General features: G+C 44.1%; 1 protein-coding gene across 6 annotated transcripts in view; it reads left to right on the plus strand.

Moving 5' to 3' along the window:
- The first annotated feature begins 892 nt into the window (after window positions 1-892).
- Window positions 893-19,536, plus strand: part of LOC112217992 (serine/threonine-protein kinase MRCK alpha-like) — a 112,383-nt gene continuing 93,739 nt past the window's right edge. For 2 of the 6 annotated variants that reach the window (XM_042300932.1, XM_042300933.1), the window contains exon 1: window positions 894-2,105. In XM_042300932.1, coding sequence (XP_042156866.1) covers window positions 1,928-2,105 — 178 coding nt within the window. In that variant the 5' untranslated portion in view covers window positions 894-1,927. Of the gene's footprint in view, window positions 2,106-19,536 lie in introns of all 6 variants that reach the window. The other 4 variants (XM_042300935.1, XM_042300937.1, XM_042300931.1 and 1 more) reach the window with 3 other exon arrangements.

Genomic DNA, 19,536 nt, shown 5'->3' on the forward strand with positions numbered 1-19,536 from the left:
GCCTGTTCAGCTGGTGTTTCTGTGGTAGCAGGGCAGGGGGACAGGATCCAGAGTGCTTCCAGTAGGATGCATGTGTCTGTTATGCAGGGTTGGGGATCAATTCTATTTCAATTCCATTTGCTGTCATTCTTATTGAAAGCATGTCTAAGAAGCGTTAGATCAGTTCTATGTGTGCTACTTCTATGCTTCTTTCTTACGTTGTGTTTTTGTGTCTTTTACTTTTGGTTTTGAACACCAGCTTCAAACAGCTGAAAATTCAATATTTTTCATGATGGTGGTTTTCATCACAGTGGTTTAGATGCAACAATGATTATCTACACTATACTTGCTTGTTTAGTCACATAGACTGAAATTAGGCTAACTATTCAAATTTTAGTAACCAGGAAATGGCAGAGCGATTTCTACATAATGCATCTTTAAAACAGTCCTTCTGAAGGGTGGGTATGATTTGTGGAACGCTCCAACAGGAATATGTTCCAAAAACGTTGTAAATAACAAGGTTGTCAACAAACAACGCGTACAAAGTCGTATATCAGCAGAATAAGATACTGGGTAGGGAGTTGGCTATTTAATAACTTTTTTCAATCACCAATGTCTGTCCTCACTCTGGTAGCCTATGGACAAACAATAAGAATAAGCTTCGTGTTGAGTTGATGCCTTTTTGGAAGCTAGTTAGCTAGGTGAATTAATCATGCTACTTTGTATGCGTTGTTTGTTGGCAACCTTGTACTTTACAAAGTTTTTGGAACAGATTACTGTTGGAACGTTCTGCAAATACCCACCCCTTCTGAATTCCATAATAATGTTACCATCAGTGGCCATTTTGAAAAATGTTTGCCACGCCCCCCTAGGGGCGGCTCCATATCTAAATATTTTCAGGGTACATCAATCTACCTCTGTACCAGATTTTGTGCTTTTATCACAATATGCACGATAGTGCCTATTTCTTTCAGTTTCGCCACCTAGCTACAACGACCGCAGTTTCCATTCACAATATTGTCCGCTATCCTTCCAGTATACCCTCGCGTCCCACAGGACAGCAGATGCTGTGACGGCAGTGTGTGACGGTCGCCATGATGAGCTGGGGTTTTGCCTGCAGCAAGCTGTAGTTCTTGAACGGCCAGCGACCGACTTGGGAAGCAAGGGGGAAGGCAGTGTACTGGATTGGTATGAGCAAGAATGCAGCTTTTTTCTTGAAGGGAAAAAGCTCAACCCCTCAGAGAAACCGCATTTTCGACGGATACAGCAATGGACATATATTCGAACCATAGTTTTAAACTGTGAAGAGGGCCAGGCAGTTGATTTTAAAATAATTGAATTTAAACGGAAAAACGAGCTAGTTAAGCCTTGCGCCCTTCCATTCTCAGACTCAACAGAGGAGGGGCATTGCATTGAGGCTTTGTAGCACTGCAGATCTAGTGTTGATGCATTTTTTTTCCGCTGCAGTTTGGATAACCACATCAACATCTCAGGGGATTGTTATAACTGCATTCTCACGGGTAATATTTTCACTGGGGGTATTTTTGACAGGAGAAGACTGGAAAAAATACGTAAGGAAATACTACAAGCGTCTTTCATTAGCCTACGTCAAAATCTGCTGGCCTGGGCAGGGTCTGCAATTGTGAGTTCTCCTTTGTGTTTTGGGGGAATAGGATAAATAAAATGAGGAAATATTACATGGCTCACTCACCTCCGAGATACTCTATATATACCTTTGTGAGAGGTGGATCATGATAGTTCTATTTTAGCTAGCTATTAGCTTGCTTGCCTCAAAGTTTTTATTCATTTTGCTACAAGGTGAGACCGAGACAAGCTAAGCGAACTTATTCGGTTCGTCCCTGGTCAGCCGGAATATAAGGTTTAGCTAACTATTTAAGTGAGTTAATATAATTTCCTCTACCAGCATCACCTGACTACAGTTTGAATCATGTCGGGAGAGGTCCGTTTGAAGAAACTGGAAAAGCTGATCCTGGACGGCCCAGCTCAGTCAAATGGCCAATGCCTTAGCGTGGAAACGCTATTGGATATCCTTATCTGCCTTTATGATGAGTGCAACAACTCACCGCTCAGAAGGGAGAAAAACATCTTGGAGTTTCTGGATTGGGGTAAGTTCCCCCCCTTTCTTTTGATGTAATGGTAATGGTGGTGCAATGTGCCCCCCCTTTTACCACATACCTTTTTAATAGTAGTAGAGACCTCAGCACAAGGCCTGGTCATGAAGGAGCTGCTATCCTCTTAGCCTAGGCCATCTCCACAGCCCCGTTTTTAACTTCAAGGCAATTGTGCTTTTATAGTGTATGACTGTTTTGGGGTACTTTATATCCAACTTGAGTCGTGTCCCAGAACAAATTGACTTTACACACCAACAGCAAATGTTACCATTTGTTGTAGTGGCAGTGGCCTAGCACGAGCCCCAAATGTCATGGAACGTTTGCAATGGTGTAACCTCTCCCCCCACTCACGGTCATTGAAAAGCAAAGCACACAGGACCACACACAACTTAATCATTTGTTGAAAAAGCGAAATGTGTGTGTGTAACGACATTGGTGGTTTGGTTCGAGCACTAATGGAATGCGAACGACGTTTTATCTGAATGGTCGGTTTAGTGGTAACTCTTTATGGGTATGCCTTACCGAGATGCCCAAGTGCCAAGTGGGATTTAATTTGGACATTTACCCCGTGTTAACACACGGAGCCAGCCAGAGGCTAGGGGAAACACTGCAATATGTACTGCAATTAGGTGCTTTTATTCAGGACTCAGCCATTTCACTGACAGTAGCTGCAAACAATGGAAATCATTTCACCTTTCCAAACACCATAGAAATGCTTCATTTAGGCTAAGGGGTTGTAATGTATTGCGAGTACATGTAGCCTACTAAAATTAAGCATATTTCAACACCTTTGGTGGTGTCCTCCTTTTGACCTCTGAGCTTACCACAAGTTTTGATGTCATGATTTGACAAATGCTTCATAACGTAATGAATAGTGCTTATACCCAGGCCTGTCACATGAAACACCATTCCCCAAAGATGGATGAGACACTTAAATTCAAAATACACCTTTAACTTTAATGTTCACAAAACATAATTCTCAAAACATTGCCATTATAAAACACCATGTTATAAAGTATAAGTCTAGCAATGACTTATGTCATCCCTGATATCCCCTTCATGCTCAGCCCACAACAGTAGACAAACATTACTATAAGGTTTGCTTTTCATCACTTAGCTTGGTGACCTCATTTTGGTTGATATGGCAACAGACCCCTGTATAACCTGCAGCCATCGGTGAATGGACCAGGCCTAGTTCACCATATCCTTCAGTTATGACCTTATAACACTGACTACCTAGTAGTAAGCAGAAGATTGGAAGAGGCGTTGACCTGAATTACACTATATTTAAGGCTCAATTATGAAATATGTAACAATTGTTTTATCTGCATTGTTTATTTGCTATTAATGGAACTATGTTCATTCTAAATACTGTCCAGCACAATGCTACAGCACTAGCCTATATTATACACTAATAACAATGTTATAGGCCTAAAACACTCTACTATACTTTATGATACTATACTATGGGCCTACTATCTATGTAGCCTGAGAAGTTGATGTCCAGGTATGAGGAGGATCAGAATAAACAACAATCTGTTTGAGAATGAACTGTTGTTGTGGTTCTGGGGTGGTGTGGTTCTGGTGAGGTGTGGTTCTGGTATGGTGTGATGTGGTTCTGGTTTGGTGTGGGTATGATGTGATGTGGTTCTGGTATGGTGTGGTGTGGTTCTGGTGTGGTGTGGTTCTGATGTGGTGTGGTGATTGTGTGGTTCTAGTATGGTGTGGGTATGATGTGGTTCTGGTATGGTGTGGGTATGATGTGGTGTGATGATGATGTGGTTCTGGTATGGTGTGGGTATGATGTGGTGTGATGTTGTGGTGTGGTTCTGGTGTGGTGTGGGTATGATGAGGTTTGATTAGAGGTTGACCGATTATGATTTTTTAACAGCGATACTGATTATTGGAGGACCAAAGAAAGCCGATACCGAAAGCCCACACCATATTAATCGGCTAATTTTGAATTAAAAAAAATATGTAAATATATATACACTGCTCAAAAAAATAAAGGGAACACTAAAATAACACATCCTAGATCTGAATGAATGAAATATTCTTAAATACTTTTTTCTTTACATAGTTGAATGTGCTGACAACAAAATCACACAAATTATCAATGGAAATCAAATGTATCAACCCACGGAGGTCTGGATTTGAAGTCACACTCAAAATTAAAGTGGAAAACCACACTACAGGCTGATCCAACTTTGATGTAATGTCCTTAAAACAAGTTAAAATGAGGCTCAGTAGTGTGTGTGGCCTCCACGTGCCTGTATGACCTCCCTACAATGCCTGGGCATGCTCCTGATGAGGTGGCGGATGGTCTCCTGAGGGATCTCCTCCCAGACCTGGACTAAAGCATCTGCCAACTCCTGGACAGTCTGTGGTGCAACGTGGCGTTGGTGGATGGAGCGAGACATGATGTCCCAGATGTGCTCAATTGGATTCAGGTCTGGGGAACGGGCGGACCAGTCCATAGCGTCAATGTCTTCCTCTTGCAGGAACTGCTGACACACTCCAGCCACATGAGGTCTAGCATTGTCTTGCATTAGGAGGAACCCAGGGCCAACCGCACCAGCATATGGTCTCACAAGGGGTCTGAGGATCTCATCTCGGTACCTAATGGCAGTCAGGCTACCTCTGGCGAGCACATGGAGGGCTGTGCGGCCCCCCAAAGAAATGCCACCCCACACCATGACTGACCCACCGCCAAACCGGTCATGCTGGAGGATGTTGCAGGCAGCAGAACGTTCTCCACAGCGTCTCCAGACTCTGTCACGTGCTCAGTGTGAACCTGCTTTCATCTGTGAAGAGCACAGGGCGCCAGTGGCGAATTTGCCAAACTTGATGTTCTCTGGCAAATGCCAAACGTCCTGCACGGTGTTGGGCTGTAAGCACAACCCCCACCTGTGGACGTCGGCCCTCATACCACCCTCATGGAGTCTGTTTCTGACCGTTTGAGCAGACACATGCACATTTGTGGCCTGCTGGAGGTCATTTTGCAGGGCTCTGGCAGTGCTCCTCCTGCTCCTCCTTGCACAAAGGCGGAGGTAGCGGTCCTGCTGCTGGGTTGTTGCCCTCCTACGGCCTCCTCCACGTCTCCCTGATGTACTGGCCTGTCTCCTGGTAGCGCCTCCATGCTCTGGACACTATGCTGACAGACACAGCAAACCTTCTTGCCACAGCTCTCATTGATGTGTCATCCTGGATGAGCTGCACTACCTGAGCCACTTGCGTGGGTTGTAGACTCCGTCTCATGCTACCACTGGAGTGAAAGCACCGCCAGCATTCAAAAGTGACCAAAACATCAGCCAGGAAGCATAGGAACTGAGAAGTGGTCTGGTCACCACCTGCAGAACCACTCCTTTATTGGGGGTGTTTTGCTAATTGCCTATAGTTTCCACTTGTTGTCTATTCCATTTGCACAACAGCATGTGAAATGTATTGTCAATCAGTGTTGCTTCCTAAGTGGACAGTTTGATTTCACAGAAGTGTGATTGACTTGGAGTTACATTGTGTTGTTTAAGTGTTCCCTTTATTTTTTTGAGCAGTGTATAATTGTAATAATGACAATTACAACAACACTGAATGAACACTTATATTTTAACTTAATGTAATACATCAATAAAATCAGTTTAGTCTCAAATAAATCATGAAACATGTTCAATTTGGTTTAAATAATGCAAAAACAAAGTGTTGGAGAAGAAAGTAAAAGTGCAATATGTGCCATGTAAAAAAAGCTAACGTTTAAGTTCCTTGCTCAGAACATGAGAACATATGAAAGCTGGTGGTTCCTTTTAACAGGAGTCTTCAATATTCCCAGGTAAGAACTTGTCGTTATTATAGGAATTATAGGACTATTTCTCTCTCTACCATTTGTATTTCATATACCTTTGACTATTGGATGTTCATATAGGCACTATCTTATTGCCAGCCTAATCTCGGGAGTTGATAGGCTTGAAGTCATAAATAGTGCAATGCTTGAAGCACAGCGAAGAGCTGCTGGCAAATGCAGGAAAGTGCTGTTTGAATGAACGCTTACGAGCCTGCTGCTGCCTACCACCGCTCAGTCAGACTGCTCTATCAAATATCAAATCATAGACTTAATTATAATATAATAACACAGAGAAATACGAGCCTTAGGTCATTAATATGGTCAAATCCGGAAACTATCATTTCGAAAACAAGACGTTTATTCTTTCAGTGAAATACGGAACCGTTCCATATTTTATCTAACGGGTGGCATCCCTAAGTCTAAATATTGCGGTTACATTGCACAACCTTCAATGTTATGTCATAATTATCTACAATTCTGGCAAATTAATTACGGTCTTTGTTAGGAAGAAATGGTCTCCACACCATTCGCAACGAGCCAGGCGGCCCAAACTGCTGCATATTTCCTGACTCCGCTTGCACAGAAAGCAAGAGAAGTGACACAATTTCCCTAGCTAAAAGAAATTCATGCTAGTAGGCAATATTAACTAAATTTGCAGGTTTAAAAATATATACTTGTGTATTGATTTTAAGAAAGGCATTGATGTTTATGGTTAGGTACACATTGGTGCAACGACAGTGCTTTTTTTTCTGCGAATGCACTTGTTAAATCATCACCAGTTTGGTGTGGTTCTGGTGTGGTGTGGTTCTGGTGTGATGTGGTTCTGGTGTAATGTGGTTCTGGTGTGGTGTGGTGTGGTTCTGGTGTGGCTAACTGTTGAACTCCAGTAGAAGACATCCACCCCACTGGGCCTCTGGTTGGTTATATCGGCAGCCTGTCCTCTCATACCCCTGCTTCTTTTCATACATTGATTGTGGTGGTGAGGATATTTTAAACACACCATACACCTCGCTTAGTTACTCACAGTCCTACCCAGGCCAGGTGTTGATGGGCATGGTAGAAGTTAGGAGGGTCTGTGGGTGCTGATGATGGGGTTGATTGTGATGTGAAGGGCCAGGACATCCTTGTCACGATGCTGGATGTTCTACTTTTCCCTGTGATGATTCCACAGGGGCAGCTAACAGGAAACACAGGGACTGGATGCTGGGCTCTTTGGGCACATGATGTCATACCAGGAAGTGGCTCTGCTGTGTATTGTGTTGGTCACTGCTGTCCTGCAGCCTGTGACAATAAAGACAGCTGGCAGTGGTCAGGTCACTCACTCACACTCTTCATTTATTAATTAATACACACGTGTACACACACACATTTAGTTGAAGGTTCCTTTTCCATTCTCCCGAGAGGGATCACCATCATGTAGGGGTACTATTGAGTCAGAGGGCGGCCATGTCACGTCACAGTGGATGTCTTCCCTGAACCCTCACTCCATATCAGACCATTGAAGTGGCCTAAACATAGCAGACCAACAGTCAGTTACGTTTTCATGCCCTCCCCCACATCCTTACATAGCACGCACCCACTTCTAATAGTTTCCCAGCTCAACCAAACAAAGCACCTAACCAATAGAAGGTGAAGCTGAGAATGAATCCTATTTTCTAGCTGCAGGAAGCTGAACCTCCTATATATGAATGACTGGCCCTGGTTTTCTCACCACTCTCTCCCAGAGGGTAGCCTATAACTCGGTTTATTAGCAAGCTCTGATGACCAAGAGGTTTGTAAATGTCCGTCATCTGCCGCTGGGATGACGCCTGTCTCCCGGCTGTGGATCCAGCAGGCCAGGCAGTTGAGCTGTTATGGCTGAAATGGATGCGGAGCCAACTGGCAAAGACATCCTACTGTCTTTCCCTTCACTTAGGCCTGTTCAGCTGGGGGTTCTGTGGTAGCAGGGCAGGGGGACAGGATCCAGAGTGCTTCCAGTAGGATGAATGTGCCTGTTAAGCAGGGTTGGGGATCAATTCTATTTCAATTCAGTATTTTCGAAAAGTCTAATGAAATCCCAAGTGGTAGTCTGTGGGTCGTCGACTCAATATGTCTGAAAAACACACTGTAAACAAAATATTTGTGTTATTATTTCAGTCTGGTATCATATTGGATCAGTGCCCAGATTTCTGGCTTCAACCGGGAAAACAATTAAAAGCTCAGAACAGGCCCGTCAGAACAGGCCCAGCAGAACAGGTCAGACCAGGTCCAGCATCTTAGTGGTGCTGACCTAGTATCAGTATAGCCTTTTAGATCATAATGAATATAATTCAAATCAAATTTGATTTGTCACATGCTCCGAATACAACAGGTGTAGTAGACCTTACACTGAAATGCGTACTTACAAGACCTTAACTTACAATGCAGTTTTAAAATATTAACTAAATAAACCAAAGTAACGTTTAAAAAAAGGAACACAATAAAATAACAAGAGGCTATATACGGGGGGTACCGGTACCGAGTCAATGTGTGGGGCTACAGGTTAGTCAAGGTAATTTGTAGATAGGGGTAAAGTGACTGTGCATAGATAATTAACAGCGAGTAGCAGCAGTGTAAAAACAATGTCGGGGGGGTGGTCAATGTAAATAGCCCGGGTGGCCATTTGATTAATTGTTCAGCAGGCTTGGGGGTAAAAGCTGTTAAGGAGCTCTTTGGACCTAGACTTAGCACTCCGGTACTGCTTGCTGTGCGGTAGCAGAGAGAAGTCTATGACTTGGGTGACAGGAGTCTTTGACAATTTTCTGGTCCTTCGCTGACCAGTAGGGAACCTGATCCCAGATCAGTACTCCTTCATGGCTGAGAAGCTGGGTCCGAGTTAATAAGTAACATGCAGAAAAACCAGGATATCTCTGCCTTTAGTTTGTTCCCCCTCTCTACCACAGGATGTTGACCCGCACAGAGGGCTTGGCATGGGGCAGCTGTAATAGTAGAGTTCTATGCCAAATCATTTACCTCTGCTTGCTCCCAGGCCAGGTTTTCTCTCTCTCCTTCCTCACTCCTTGTGCCCTCTGTATGCCTTACTGGGTGTGGCTGGGAAATAGGCCTACAGACAGACATATACACACACGAATATAGGAAGCATACAGACGGTGCATTGCAGTCATTCTTTCAACACAACAGGACCAAGAAAAAGAAACATTGCCACATACTAAGTCCCCCAAATTATGCTATTAGATAGCAATAAACAATGTATTTTGTGGTGATGTTGAGCGTCAAATGTCTTGTGATGATGGGTTAATTAGGTGGCCAGTGAAAGCCTGTGGTAGCTAGATAGTGAAGGAGAAGGGAGTGAGTGCTTTGTGACCCTGTGTGTGTTCCGTAGCCAGAGCATCCCTGTGTTTTGTGGAGGCTCAGCTGTGTGTAAAAACGCTGACTAAGCCAGGCCCCAGCCCTTCACAGCTCAGCTGTGGAATTTGGGGTGGAGGCGCAAATTTAGGAATACAAAAGCTGTTTTAGGGGATAGCTTTTTGTCCACTTAAATGTTTTTGTAAATTAGCAGACACTCTTATCAGAGTGACTTACACTTAGTGCATTCATCTTAAGATGGCTAGGTGAGACAACCATATCAGTCTTTTTGTTGTTGATGGGGGTGAATAGCCTACTCTTTGAAGAGGTAGTGTTTTAGACCCTCTTTCTCTCATCTCTCTCTCTTCGCCATACTTTCTGTCATTCTCTTTCTCTCCATTGCAACCTCTTTCCATCTCTTTCTCTTCCATATCATCTTTCTCTTTCCATCTCTTTCTTGCACCCTCCCTCTCCCCGTCACTCGATCTCTATGTTCCAGTCTTGCCCCTCCCCTCCCCTTTAACTCCATCCATCCCCCTTTTCCTCCTCTCTACTCCTCCATCCCCCACACCCCTTTCCTCCTCTACTCCTCCATCCCCCACACCCTTTCCCTCCTCTCTACTCCTCCATCCCCCTTTTCCTCCTCTACTCCTCCATCCCCCTTTTCCTCCTCTCTACTCCTCCATCCCCCCTTTTCCTCCTCTCTACTCCTCCATCCCCCACACCCTTTTCCTCCTCTCTCAGGCAGGCCCTGTGTTCCGGTATGGTCACCAGTCAGTGACAGTGTGTGTTTGGTATGGTGACCAGTCAGTGTGTTTGGTATATTGCTTTGAGTTTGGAATGTCTGTGGTTCTTCTCCTGATTCTATATTACCACCTAGCGTTTCTCTGGTAGAGGGTAGAGTGGCCTTGGCTTTTGGTGTGTTATGATTTTGAGGATGACCTTCTCTATTTTCAGGTCTACACTGGGCTGTGTACAGCAGTGGATGTTAAGGCCTTTTTACTGGTACTTTAGAATGACTAATAATAAACAGGCCGGACTACCTCAATCTGTAAAACAGTAAATGCCTGTCATTCACAATATGTATCGGAGGCCTCATATGATGAAATGGATCTGGTGGTGACTAACCTCCCTTAATGTTGTCAACTAGATTTCACTCATAAAATGAGGCTTCTCTCCTTAGCAGACTAATCAGATCTCTTTGTCTGTGCCTTCTTTTCTACACATTCACAGTGTGTGAGTTAATGTGGTTTATTGAAGGTTTTTGGGGGTTCCTCTTTTTCTCGGGGTGTGTGTGTGTGCATGCGGATCCTGTTCTTATGGTGGAGTGTTCTCTGACCTCATCCTCCTTGCGTAGTCACAGGAAGCTGTAGCTAGATGAGCAGTCCAGTGACGCTGCCTTCCCTTGCATGCCATCACATCATCGGGAAATCCTGTGGTCGCTCTGATTGTCATCTCAATTGTCTCTGGGAAGGGACGTCTCTGCTGCTGCCCCTATATATAGACCAATACCTCATCTCTGCTTTCCCCCTAGTGGAAGAGCTGAGAGTGCTGTAGGGACAAAGGCCATGCCTCTTAGGCTGTCTGTGGATCGGTCAGGTTTTGTCTGTGGATCGGTCAGGTTTTGTCTGTGGATCGGTCAGGTTTTGTCTGTGCATCTGTCAGGTCCTGTCAGGGTGGGTGATTTATTTGACATGAACGTGCCTCTTAGGGCTGTCTGTGGCTCCGTCAGGTTCTGTCTCTGGTTCTCTGTGGATCTGTCAGGGTGAGTGGAAGGGCCTCAGGACTGTGTGCCCGACAGCTCTGCTCATCTGCTACTTTGTTGTGTGTTTTCCTCTTTATCCCCAGAAGTCTTGCTGGATGACATGCTATAAAGAGACACTGCACTTCCTGATTTGGCCTCGTTTTTCATCAACGTTCATTTAGACATGCTAGCGGCCATGACTGAAGGCAAACAAATGTTTCCACTGCTCCGCTGTCCTACAACACAATATTCTATAACTGGCTAGTTTTGTCTCGTCTTTCTGGGAGACCGATCCCAGAAGTAATATCCATACAGGTGTAGGTTACATGTGGGCATATCACAAACATCTCCCAGCTTGACAAATCAGAAAAAAGACAAACCATTTTCTGCTGTAAATATCATATTGATGGTATTCTAAAGACCGTATGCCTACACTTTAACTAACACATCTCAATCAGTTGTGTGTAGAGAACAACTTCAGCTGTCTAACCAGAACTAGAATGACATTCTATTTGTCTATTTGCCCAAATCTAAGGATTTGGCTGTTTAATACACTGATATGCACAGCTCTCCCTCTCTGAAGTTCTGTCTTCAAATTTGAATTGTCACATGCTTTGTAAACAGATGTAGACGTACTCACAGACCCTTCCCTACAATGCAGAATACAGTCAAATTTTAATAATAGAAGAAAAAAATTAGTAACACAAGGAATAAATATACAATGAGCAATGATAGCTTGGCTATATTTTTATTTAACCTTTTATTTAACTAGGTTAAAGTTAAATATATATAAATGAGTTTACAGAGTTGATGTGCAGGGGTACGAAGATGTTGAGGTAGATATGTACTAGAGGTCGACCGATTATGATTTTTCAACGCCGATGCCGATTATTGGAGGGCCAAAAAAAGCCGGTACCGATTATTTGGCCGATTTTACATTTTTATTTATTTGTAATAATGACAATTACAACAATACTGAATGAACACTTTTATTTTAAGTTAATATAATACATCAATAAAATCAATTTAGCCTCAAAAAACATGAAACATGTTAAATTTGGTTTAAATAATGCAAAAACAAAGTGTTGGAGAAGGAAGTAAAAGTGCAATATGTTAAAGCTAAAGTTTAAGTTCCTTGCTCAGAACATGAGAACATATGAAAGATGGTGGTTCCTTTTAACATGAGTCTTCAATATTCTCAGATTAGACGTTTTAGGTTGTTATTATAGGAATTATAGGACTATTTCTCTCTATATCATTTGTATTTGGGGCGGCAGCGTAGCCTAGTGGTTAGAGCGTTGGACTAGTAACCGAAAGGTTGCAAGTTCAAATCTCCGAGCTGACAAGGTACAAAATCTGTCGTTCTGCCCCTGAACAGGCAGTTAACCCACTGTTCCTAGGCCGTCATTGAAAATAAGAATTTGTTCTTAACTGACTTGCCTAGTAAAATAAAGGTAAAATAAAAACCTTTGACTATTGGATGTTCTTATAGGTACTTTAGTATTGCCACTGTAACAGTATAGCTTCCGTCCCTCTCCTCGCCCCTACGAACCAGGAACACATCGAAAAGAGCCACCGTCGAAGCATCGTTTCCATTGCTCCACAAATGCCGCGGCCGAGCAAGGGTGACAACTACTTCAAGGTCTCGGAGCGAGTGCCGATTGAAACGCTATTAGCGCACACCCCGCTAACTAGCTAGCCATTTCACATCGGTAACACCAACCTAATCTCGGGAGTTGATAGGCTTGAAGTCATAAACAGCTCAATGCTTGCAGCACAGCGAAGAGCTGCTGGCAAATGCAGGAAAGTGCTGTTTGAATGAACGCTTACGAGCCTGCTGCTGCCTACCACCGCTCAGTCAGACTGCTCTATCAAATCATAGACTTAATTATAACATAATAACACACACAAATATTAGCCTTAGGTCATTAATATGGTCGAATCCGGAAACTATCATCTCGAAAACAAAACGTTTATTATTTCAGTGAAATACGGAACCGTTCCATATTTTATCTAACGGGTGGCATCCCTAAGTCTAAATATTGCGGTTACATTGCACAACCTTCAATGTTATGTCATAATTATGTACAATTCTGGCAAATTAATTACGGCCTTTGTTAGGAATAAATGGTCTTCACACAGTTCACAACGAGCCAGGTGGGCCAAACTGCTGCATATATTTCCTGACTCTGCTTGCACGGAACGCAAGAGAAGTGAGACAATTTCCCTAGTTAAAAGAAAGTCAAGTTATCAGGCAATATTAACTAAATATGCAGGTTTAAAAATATATACTTGTGTATTGATTTAAGAAAGGCATTGATGTTTATGGTTAGGTACACATTGGTGCAACGACAGCGCTTTTTTTTCCCGCGAATGCGATTGTTAAATCATCACCCATTTGGAGAAGTAGGCTGTGATTCGATGAGAAATTAACAGGCACTGCATCGATTATGTGCAATGCAGAACACGCTAGATAAACTAGTAATATCATCAACCATGTGTAGTTAACTAGTGATTATGTTAAGGTTGATTTGTTTTTTATAAGATACGTTTAATGCTAGCTAGCAACTTACCTTGGCTCCTTGCTGCATTCGTGTAGCAGGTAGTCAGCCTGCCATGCAGGCTCCTCGTGGAGTGCAATGTAAGGCTGGTGGTTAAAGCGTTGGACTAGTAACCGGAAGGTTGCAAAATCGAATCCCCAAGCTGACAAGGTAAATCTGTCGTTCTGCCCCTGAACAAGGCAGTTAACCCACTGTTCCTAGGCCGTCATTGAAAATAAGAATGTGTTCTTAACTGACTTGCCTAGTTAAATAAAGGTTAAAAAACCCCAGCTACAATCGGTGTCCAAAAATGACGATTACCAATTGTTATGAAAACTTGAAATCGTCCCTAATTAATCAGCCATTCCGATTAATCGGTCAACTTCTAATATGTACATAAAGCGACTAGGCAACAGGATAGATAGACGGTAGCAGCAGTGTATGTGTGTGGCGATGGTGTACCTGTGTGTGTGTTGGAGTGTCAGTGTAAGTACGTGTGAGTATGTGGGTAGAGTCCTGTGTGTGTGTGTGTGAGTGAGTATGTGGGTAGAGTCCAGTGTGTATGAGTGTCAGTATGTGTGAGTATGTGGGTAGGGTCCAGTGTGTGTGTTGGAGTGTGTGTGTGTCAGTATGTGTGAGTACTGTCTGGTATAGAGGTCCTGGGTGGCAGGGAGTTCAGCCCCAGTGATGTACTGGGCCTTAACATGTGGACATTGAGGAACTTGAAGCTCTCGATCTGCTCCACTACAGCCCCATTGTTGTGAATGGAGGAGTGTTCTGCCCTCATTTTCCTGTAGTCCATGATCTGAAGTCAATGAACAGCATTCTCATGTAGCTGTTCCTTTTGTCAAGGTGGGAAAGGGCAGTGTGGAGTGCAATAGAGATTGTGTCATCTGTGGATCTGTTTGGGCGGAATGCGAATTGGAGTGTGTCCAAGGTTTCTGGGATAATGGTGTTGATGTGAGCCATGACCAGCATTTCATAGCTACAGACGTGAGGGCACAGGGACTATGGTGGTCTGCTTGTAGGAACTACAGACTGAGTTAGGGAGAGGTAGAAAATGTCAGTGAAGACACTCAGCGCATGCTCTGAGTACACGTCCTGGTAATCCTTGTGAATGTTAACCTGTTTACAGGTCTTACATCGGCTATGGAGAGCGCGATCACACAGTCATCCGGAATATCAAGTGCGCTCATGCACGGTTCAGTGCTTCTTGCCTCGAAGCAAGCATAGAAGGCATTTAGCTGGTTTGGTAGGCTTGTGTCACTGGGGCACCTCTCGGCTGGGTTTCCCTTTGTAATCTGTGATAGTTTGTAAACCCTGCCACATCCGACGAGCGTCCGAGCCGGTTTAGTAAGATTCAACCTCAGTACTGTATTGCCGCTTTGCGGGATTTCTTCCGGATTAGTGTACTGCTCCTAGCCGTTAGCAACATCCGTACTGTCACTGTGGGTACTACATCGACAATGCACTTATTAATGAAGCTGGTGGCTGATGTGGTAAACTCCTCAATGCCATCGGATGAATCCAGGAACACATTCCAGTATGTAGCGAAACAGTCCTGTAGCTTAGCATCCGTCTACGGTGGGTCAAGTCTACAGTGTGTGATGAAGTCCCTTCCATGTATGTAATATATTACAGGTTATAGACCTGTGCAGTCAGGTGGCAGGAGCGGTGGAGTACATGACACTCCATCCTGGATATGACTGAGTTTTACTCAACCCACGGGTCCAGCAGGCGGAGTTCAATATCTACAGGCAGATGTGAGATGCAGGAGGATTGCACTCTTCTCATACGAAGTAGCCTACAGAATAATATGAGAAGAATGCAATATGTAAACTTATATAGATATTCTAAACAAAGTGTTTACATTATCTATACTGAACAAAAATATGAATGCAACAATTTCAAAGATGCAACAATTTCAAGGAGTTACAGTTCATATAAGTAAATCAGTCCAATTGAAATAAATTCATTAGGTCCTAATCTATGTATTTCACATGACTGGGAATACAGATATGCATATGTTGGTCACAGATACCTTAAAATAAATAAAAATAAAAATAGAATGGGCGTGGATCAGAAATTCAGTCAGTATCTGTTGTGTGACCACCATTTGCCTTATGCAGGGCGACACATCTCCTTTACATTGTTGATCAAGCTGTTGATTGTGGTCTGAGGAATATTGTCCCACTTCTCTTCAATGGCAGTGCAAAGTTTTGGGATATTGGAGGGAGCCGTTACACGCTGTCGTACACGTTGATCCAGAGCATCCCAAACATGCTCAGTGGGTGACATGTCTGGTGAGTGTACAGGCCATGGAAGAATTGGGACATTTTCAGCTTCCAGAAATTGTGTGCAGATCCTTGCAACATGGGGCTGTGCTTTATCATGCTGAAACATGAGGTGATAGGAGAGGAATGAATGGCATGACAATGGGCTACAGGATCTCATCACAGTAGATCTGTGCATTCAAATTTCCATCGTTAAAATGCAATTGTGTTTGTTGTCCATAGCTTATTCCTACCCATACCATAACCCCACCGCCACCATGGGGAACTCTGTTCACAACATTTATATCAGCAAACCGTTTGCCCACACAATGCCATACACATGGTCTGCGGTTGTGAGGCCGGGTGGACGTACTGCCAAATTCTCTAAAATGAACATTAAATTCTCTGGCAACGGCACTAGTGGACATTCCTGCAGTCAGCATGCCAATTACACGCTCCCACAAAACTTGAGACATCTGTAGTATTGTGTTATGTGACAAAACTGCACATTTTAGAGTGGCCTTTATTGTCCCCAGCACAAGCTGCACCTGTGTAATGTGTGGCACCTCCTTACTACAGACAAGACACAAACACACACAGAAACTCACGGGCCTCCCGAGTTGCACAGCAGTCTAAGGCACTGCATCGCAGTGCTATAGGCATCGCTACAGAACCGGGTTTAATCCCAGGCAGTTTTGCAGCCGGCCACCACCGGGAGACCCATGAGGTTGTGAACAATTGGCCCAGCGTCGTCCTGGTTATGGGAGGGTGATCTGGTGATCTGTCATCATTGGGTTTGCCCCAGAAAATACACAATAATGTTGTTGCTTGGTGGCATCTTTTATGGGGTTAGCTGAAGCCCTAGCTAGCTAGCTAGTTTGCTTGATTAGTTAGCAGGGCTCATACAGTAGCTAGCCAGTTCAAAACATTATTGAAAACAAGCTGGCATCATGCATCAAACATGTCGTCAAGTTTGCTTGCATCGCAGTGCTAGCTGTGCCACTAGTGATTCGAGTCCTGGCTCTGTCGCAGCCGGCGGTGATCGGGAGACCCATGGGGCAGTACACAATTGGCCCAGCGTCGTCCTTGTTAGGGGAGGGTTTGGCCGGCACGGATGTCCTTGTCCCATCGCGCACTAGCGAGTCCTGTGGCGGGCCGGGCGCAGTACACGCTGTAGTGGTTCCTCCGACACATTGGTGCGGCTGGCTTCCGGGTTAAGTAGGCATTGTGTCAAGAAGAAGTGCCATTGGGTTGTGTTTCGGAGGACGCACGCCTCTCGATCCTTGCCTCTCCCGAGTTCGTACAGGAGTTGCAGCGATGAGACAAGACTGTAACTACCAATTGGATACCACGAAATTGGGGGAGAAAAAGGGTTAAAAAATAAATACAAGTTTTTGATTATGCATTAGCTAGCAGGGATCAAACCTGTCTTCAGGTGCAACGTTAGCTGTGCAAGTCATACTCTCACATTACTTGTTAGGGAGGGGCTATGTATTTAGCTACTTACATCACAGTATCATAGCATCGGCTCTCGGACCAACCCAACCGGCTACGAGACAGCTTCTATGCTGCCCCCTATCCTAAAAAAGTGAATATTTTCAAAATTCTATAAGGTCTGTCAAATTGGTTGTTGATCATTGCTAGATAAGTCAAGTTTGCAAGTCTTGCCATAGATTTTTTGCCATAACATTGCCATAACAAAGGAGTTGAATACTTATTGACCCAAGACATTTCAGCTTTTCATTTTTTATTAATTTGTAAACATTCTACAACAGAATTTCTCTTTGACATTATAGGGTATTGTGTGTAGGCCATTTACACAAAAAAATCTCTATTTAATCAATTTTAAATTCAGGCTGTATCACAACAAAATGTGGAAAATGCCAAGAGGTATGAGAACTTTCTGAAGGTACTGTACACATGCGCACGCATGCCGAGACAACGCACACACATGCACGCATGCACACCCATACACACACACACTTTCACACTCATCATATGCTGCTGCTCTGTTCTTTATTATTACTGTCATTCTTGTCTATCCTGATGCTTAGTCACTTTACCTTTATGTACAAATCTACCTCAAATACTCTTTGGGGAAGCTGTTCCAGTGGGCGAGTTCATTTTGTGCAACCCGGTGCCCTGGGTGGGAGGGGTTTACTCATTTTCGACCATTCCATTGGTCCTCCTAAGGAGAGGTCTCCGCCCGCCCGGGGCAGCAGCCACGCAAAGCGAAGTCACCTGGTCTTTTCCCAGACACCACAGTGCAACAACGGAATTGTAATCTAAACGCAACCTTCGTTAACCCGTTATGACACACACACAAGTTCCAAACTCTGGTTTGGACAAGACAGACTTGACCAAAATGTTTTTGACTCGTTGCCACAAAGGGATTAGTTGGGTTTTAGGTAAGGGTGAGAATGTTAAAACGTTTAAATGAAATTGAGATCCTTAACGTTAAGAAAAATGTATGTCGAGGCAAAAACGTAAACAGCATAATATCCGCAACAACTAAGGGCAAGGCTCAACAGCTGTTTTGGTTCCCTAGCTACCATGCTGTGAAAAGCGTGATTTGAACCCGTGCACATGCGCAGATACTGTGTGAGAGTGAAGTGTTGCATGTCAGTATCATGTTCATTGATGATAGGCCCTGTTTTACTGCTGTTTGGAGACATTGGAAGCCAAGAAATTGCAAGATACAGCTTTTGATTGCCTATAGAAAGGCCTAGTGCAGGGCTATTGGAGAAGGTCCCGTAACACATATTTCCTAGGTGGCAAAGGTCCTGATGGAGAATGTAATTTACGGAGTAGTAGCAAACCCCCACCTCACAACCCATGCGACCCCAAACTGTTCACACCCCTCTTGTTGGCGGAGTTGAAATGTTGCCGTTTTAAAGAAAATTTCCCGCAATTCTACACATTTTGTATTGGACATATTTTTTTTTAGCTGTTCTTAAAGCTCATTACCTGCAATTCTATGCATTCTTCCATGTCTTGTGTGTGTTTATGATACCGGGGGTCGATGCCCAATTGAGTCATTTTTCCACATATAATATTTTGGGGTGGGGGGGGGTCTGCGGTCCGTATTGACCCCGCTTTGGTTCCGGATCTGGTCCGCGGTCCGCCAGTTGAGATTGGAGGTCCTGGTGCGTGGTTCTGACTGTTTCCCTGGTGGCCGACTTGCATACTCTGCCCCTCCCCCCTGTCTCCGTCCTCGCTAGCTCAGAGACAACAGGATTGTGTGTCGAGGCACAGATCTGGGGAAGGGTACCAAAAAATGTCTGCATCATTGAAGGTCCCCTCCATTGGCCCACGAAGACTCTTCCTAGAGCTGGTCGCCCGGCCAAATTGAGCAATTGGGGTAGAAGGTCCTTGGTCAGGGAGGTGATCAAGAACCCGATGGTCACTCTGACAGAGTTCCTGAGTTCTTTTGTGGAGATTGGAGAACCTTCCAGAAGGACAATCATCTGCAGCCCTCCACCAATCAGGCCTTTATGGTAGAGTGGCCAGACGGAAGTCACTCCTCAGTAAAAGGCACATGACAGCCCATTTGGAGTTTGCCAAAAGGTACCTAAATAACTCTCAGACCATGAGAAACAAGCTTCTCTGGTCTGATGAAACCAAGATTGATCTCTTTGGCCTGAATGCCAAACTTCACGTCTGTAGGAAACCTGGCACCATCCCTTCGGTGAAGCATGGTGGTGGCAGC

The sequence above is a fragment of the Oncorhynchus tshawytscha genome, linkage group LG18 (genome assembly GCF_018296145.1).
Source record: "Oncorhynchus tshawytscha isolate Ot180627B linkage group LG18, Otsh_v2.0, whole genome shotgun sequence".
Taxonomy (NCBI): domain Eukaryota; kingdom Metazoa; phylum Chordata; class Actinopteri; order Salmoniformes; family Salmonidae; genus Oncorhynchus; species Oncorhynchus tshawytscha.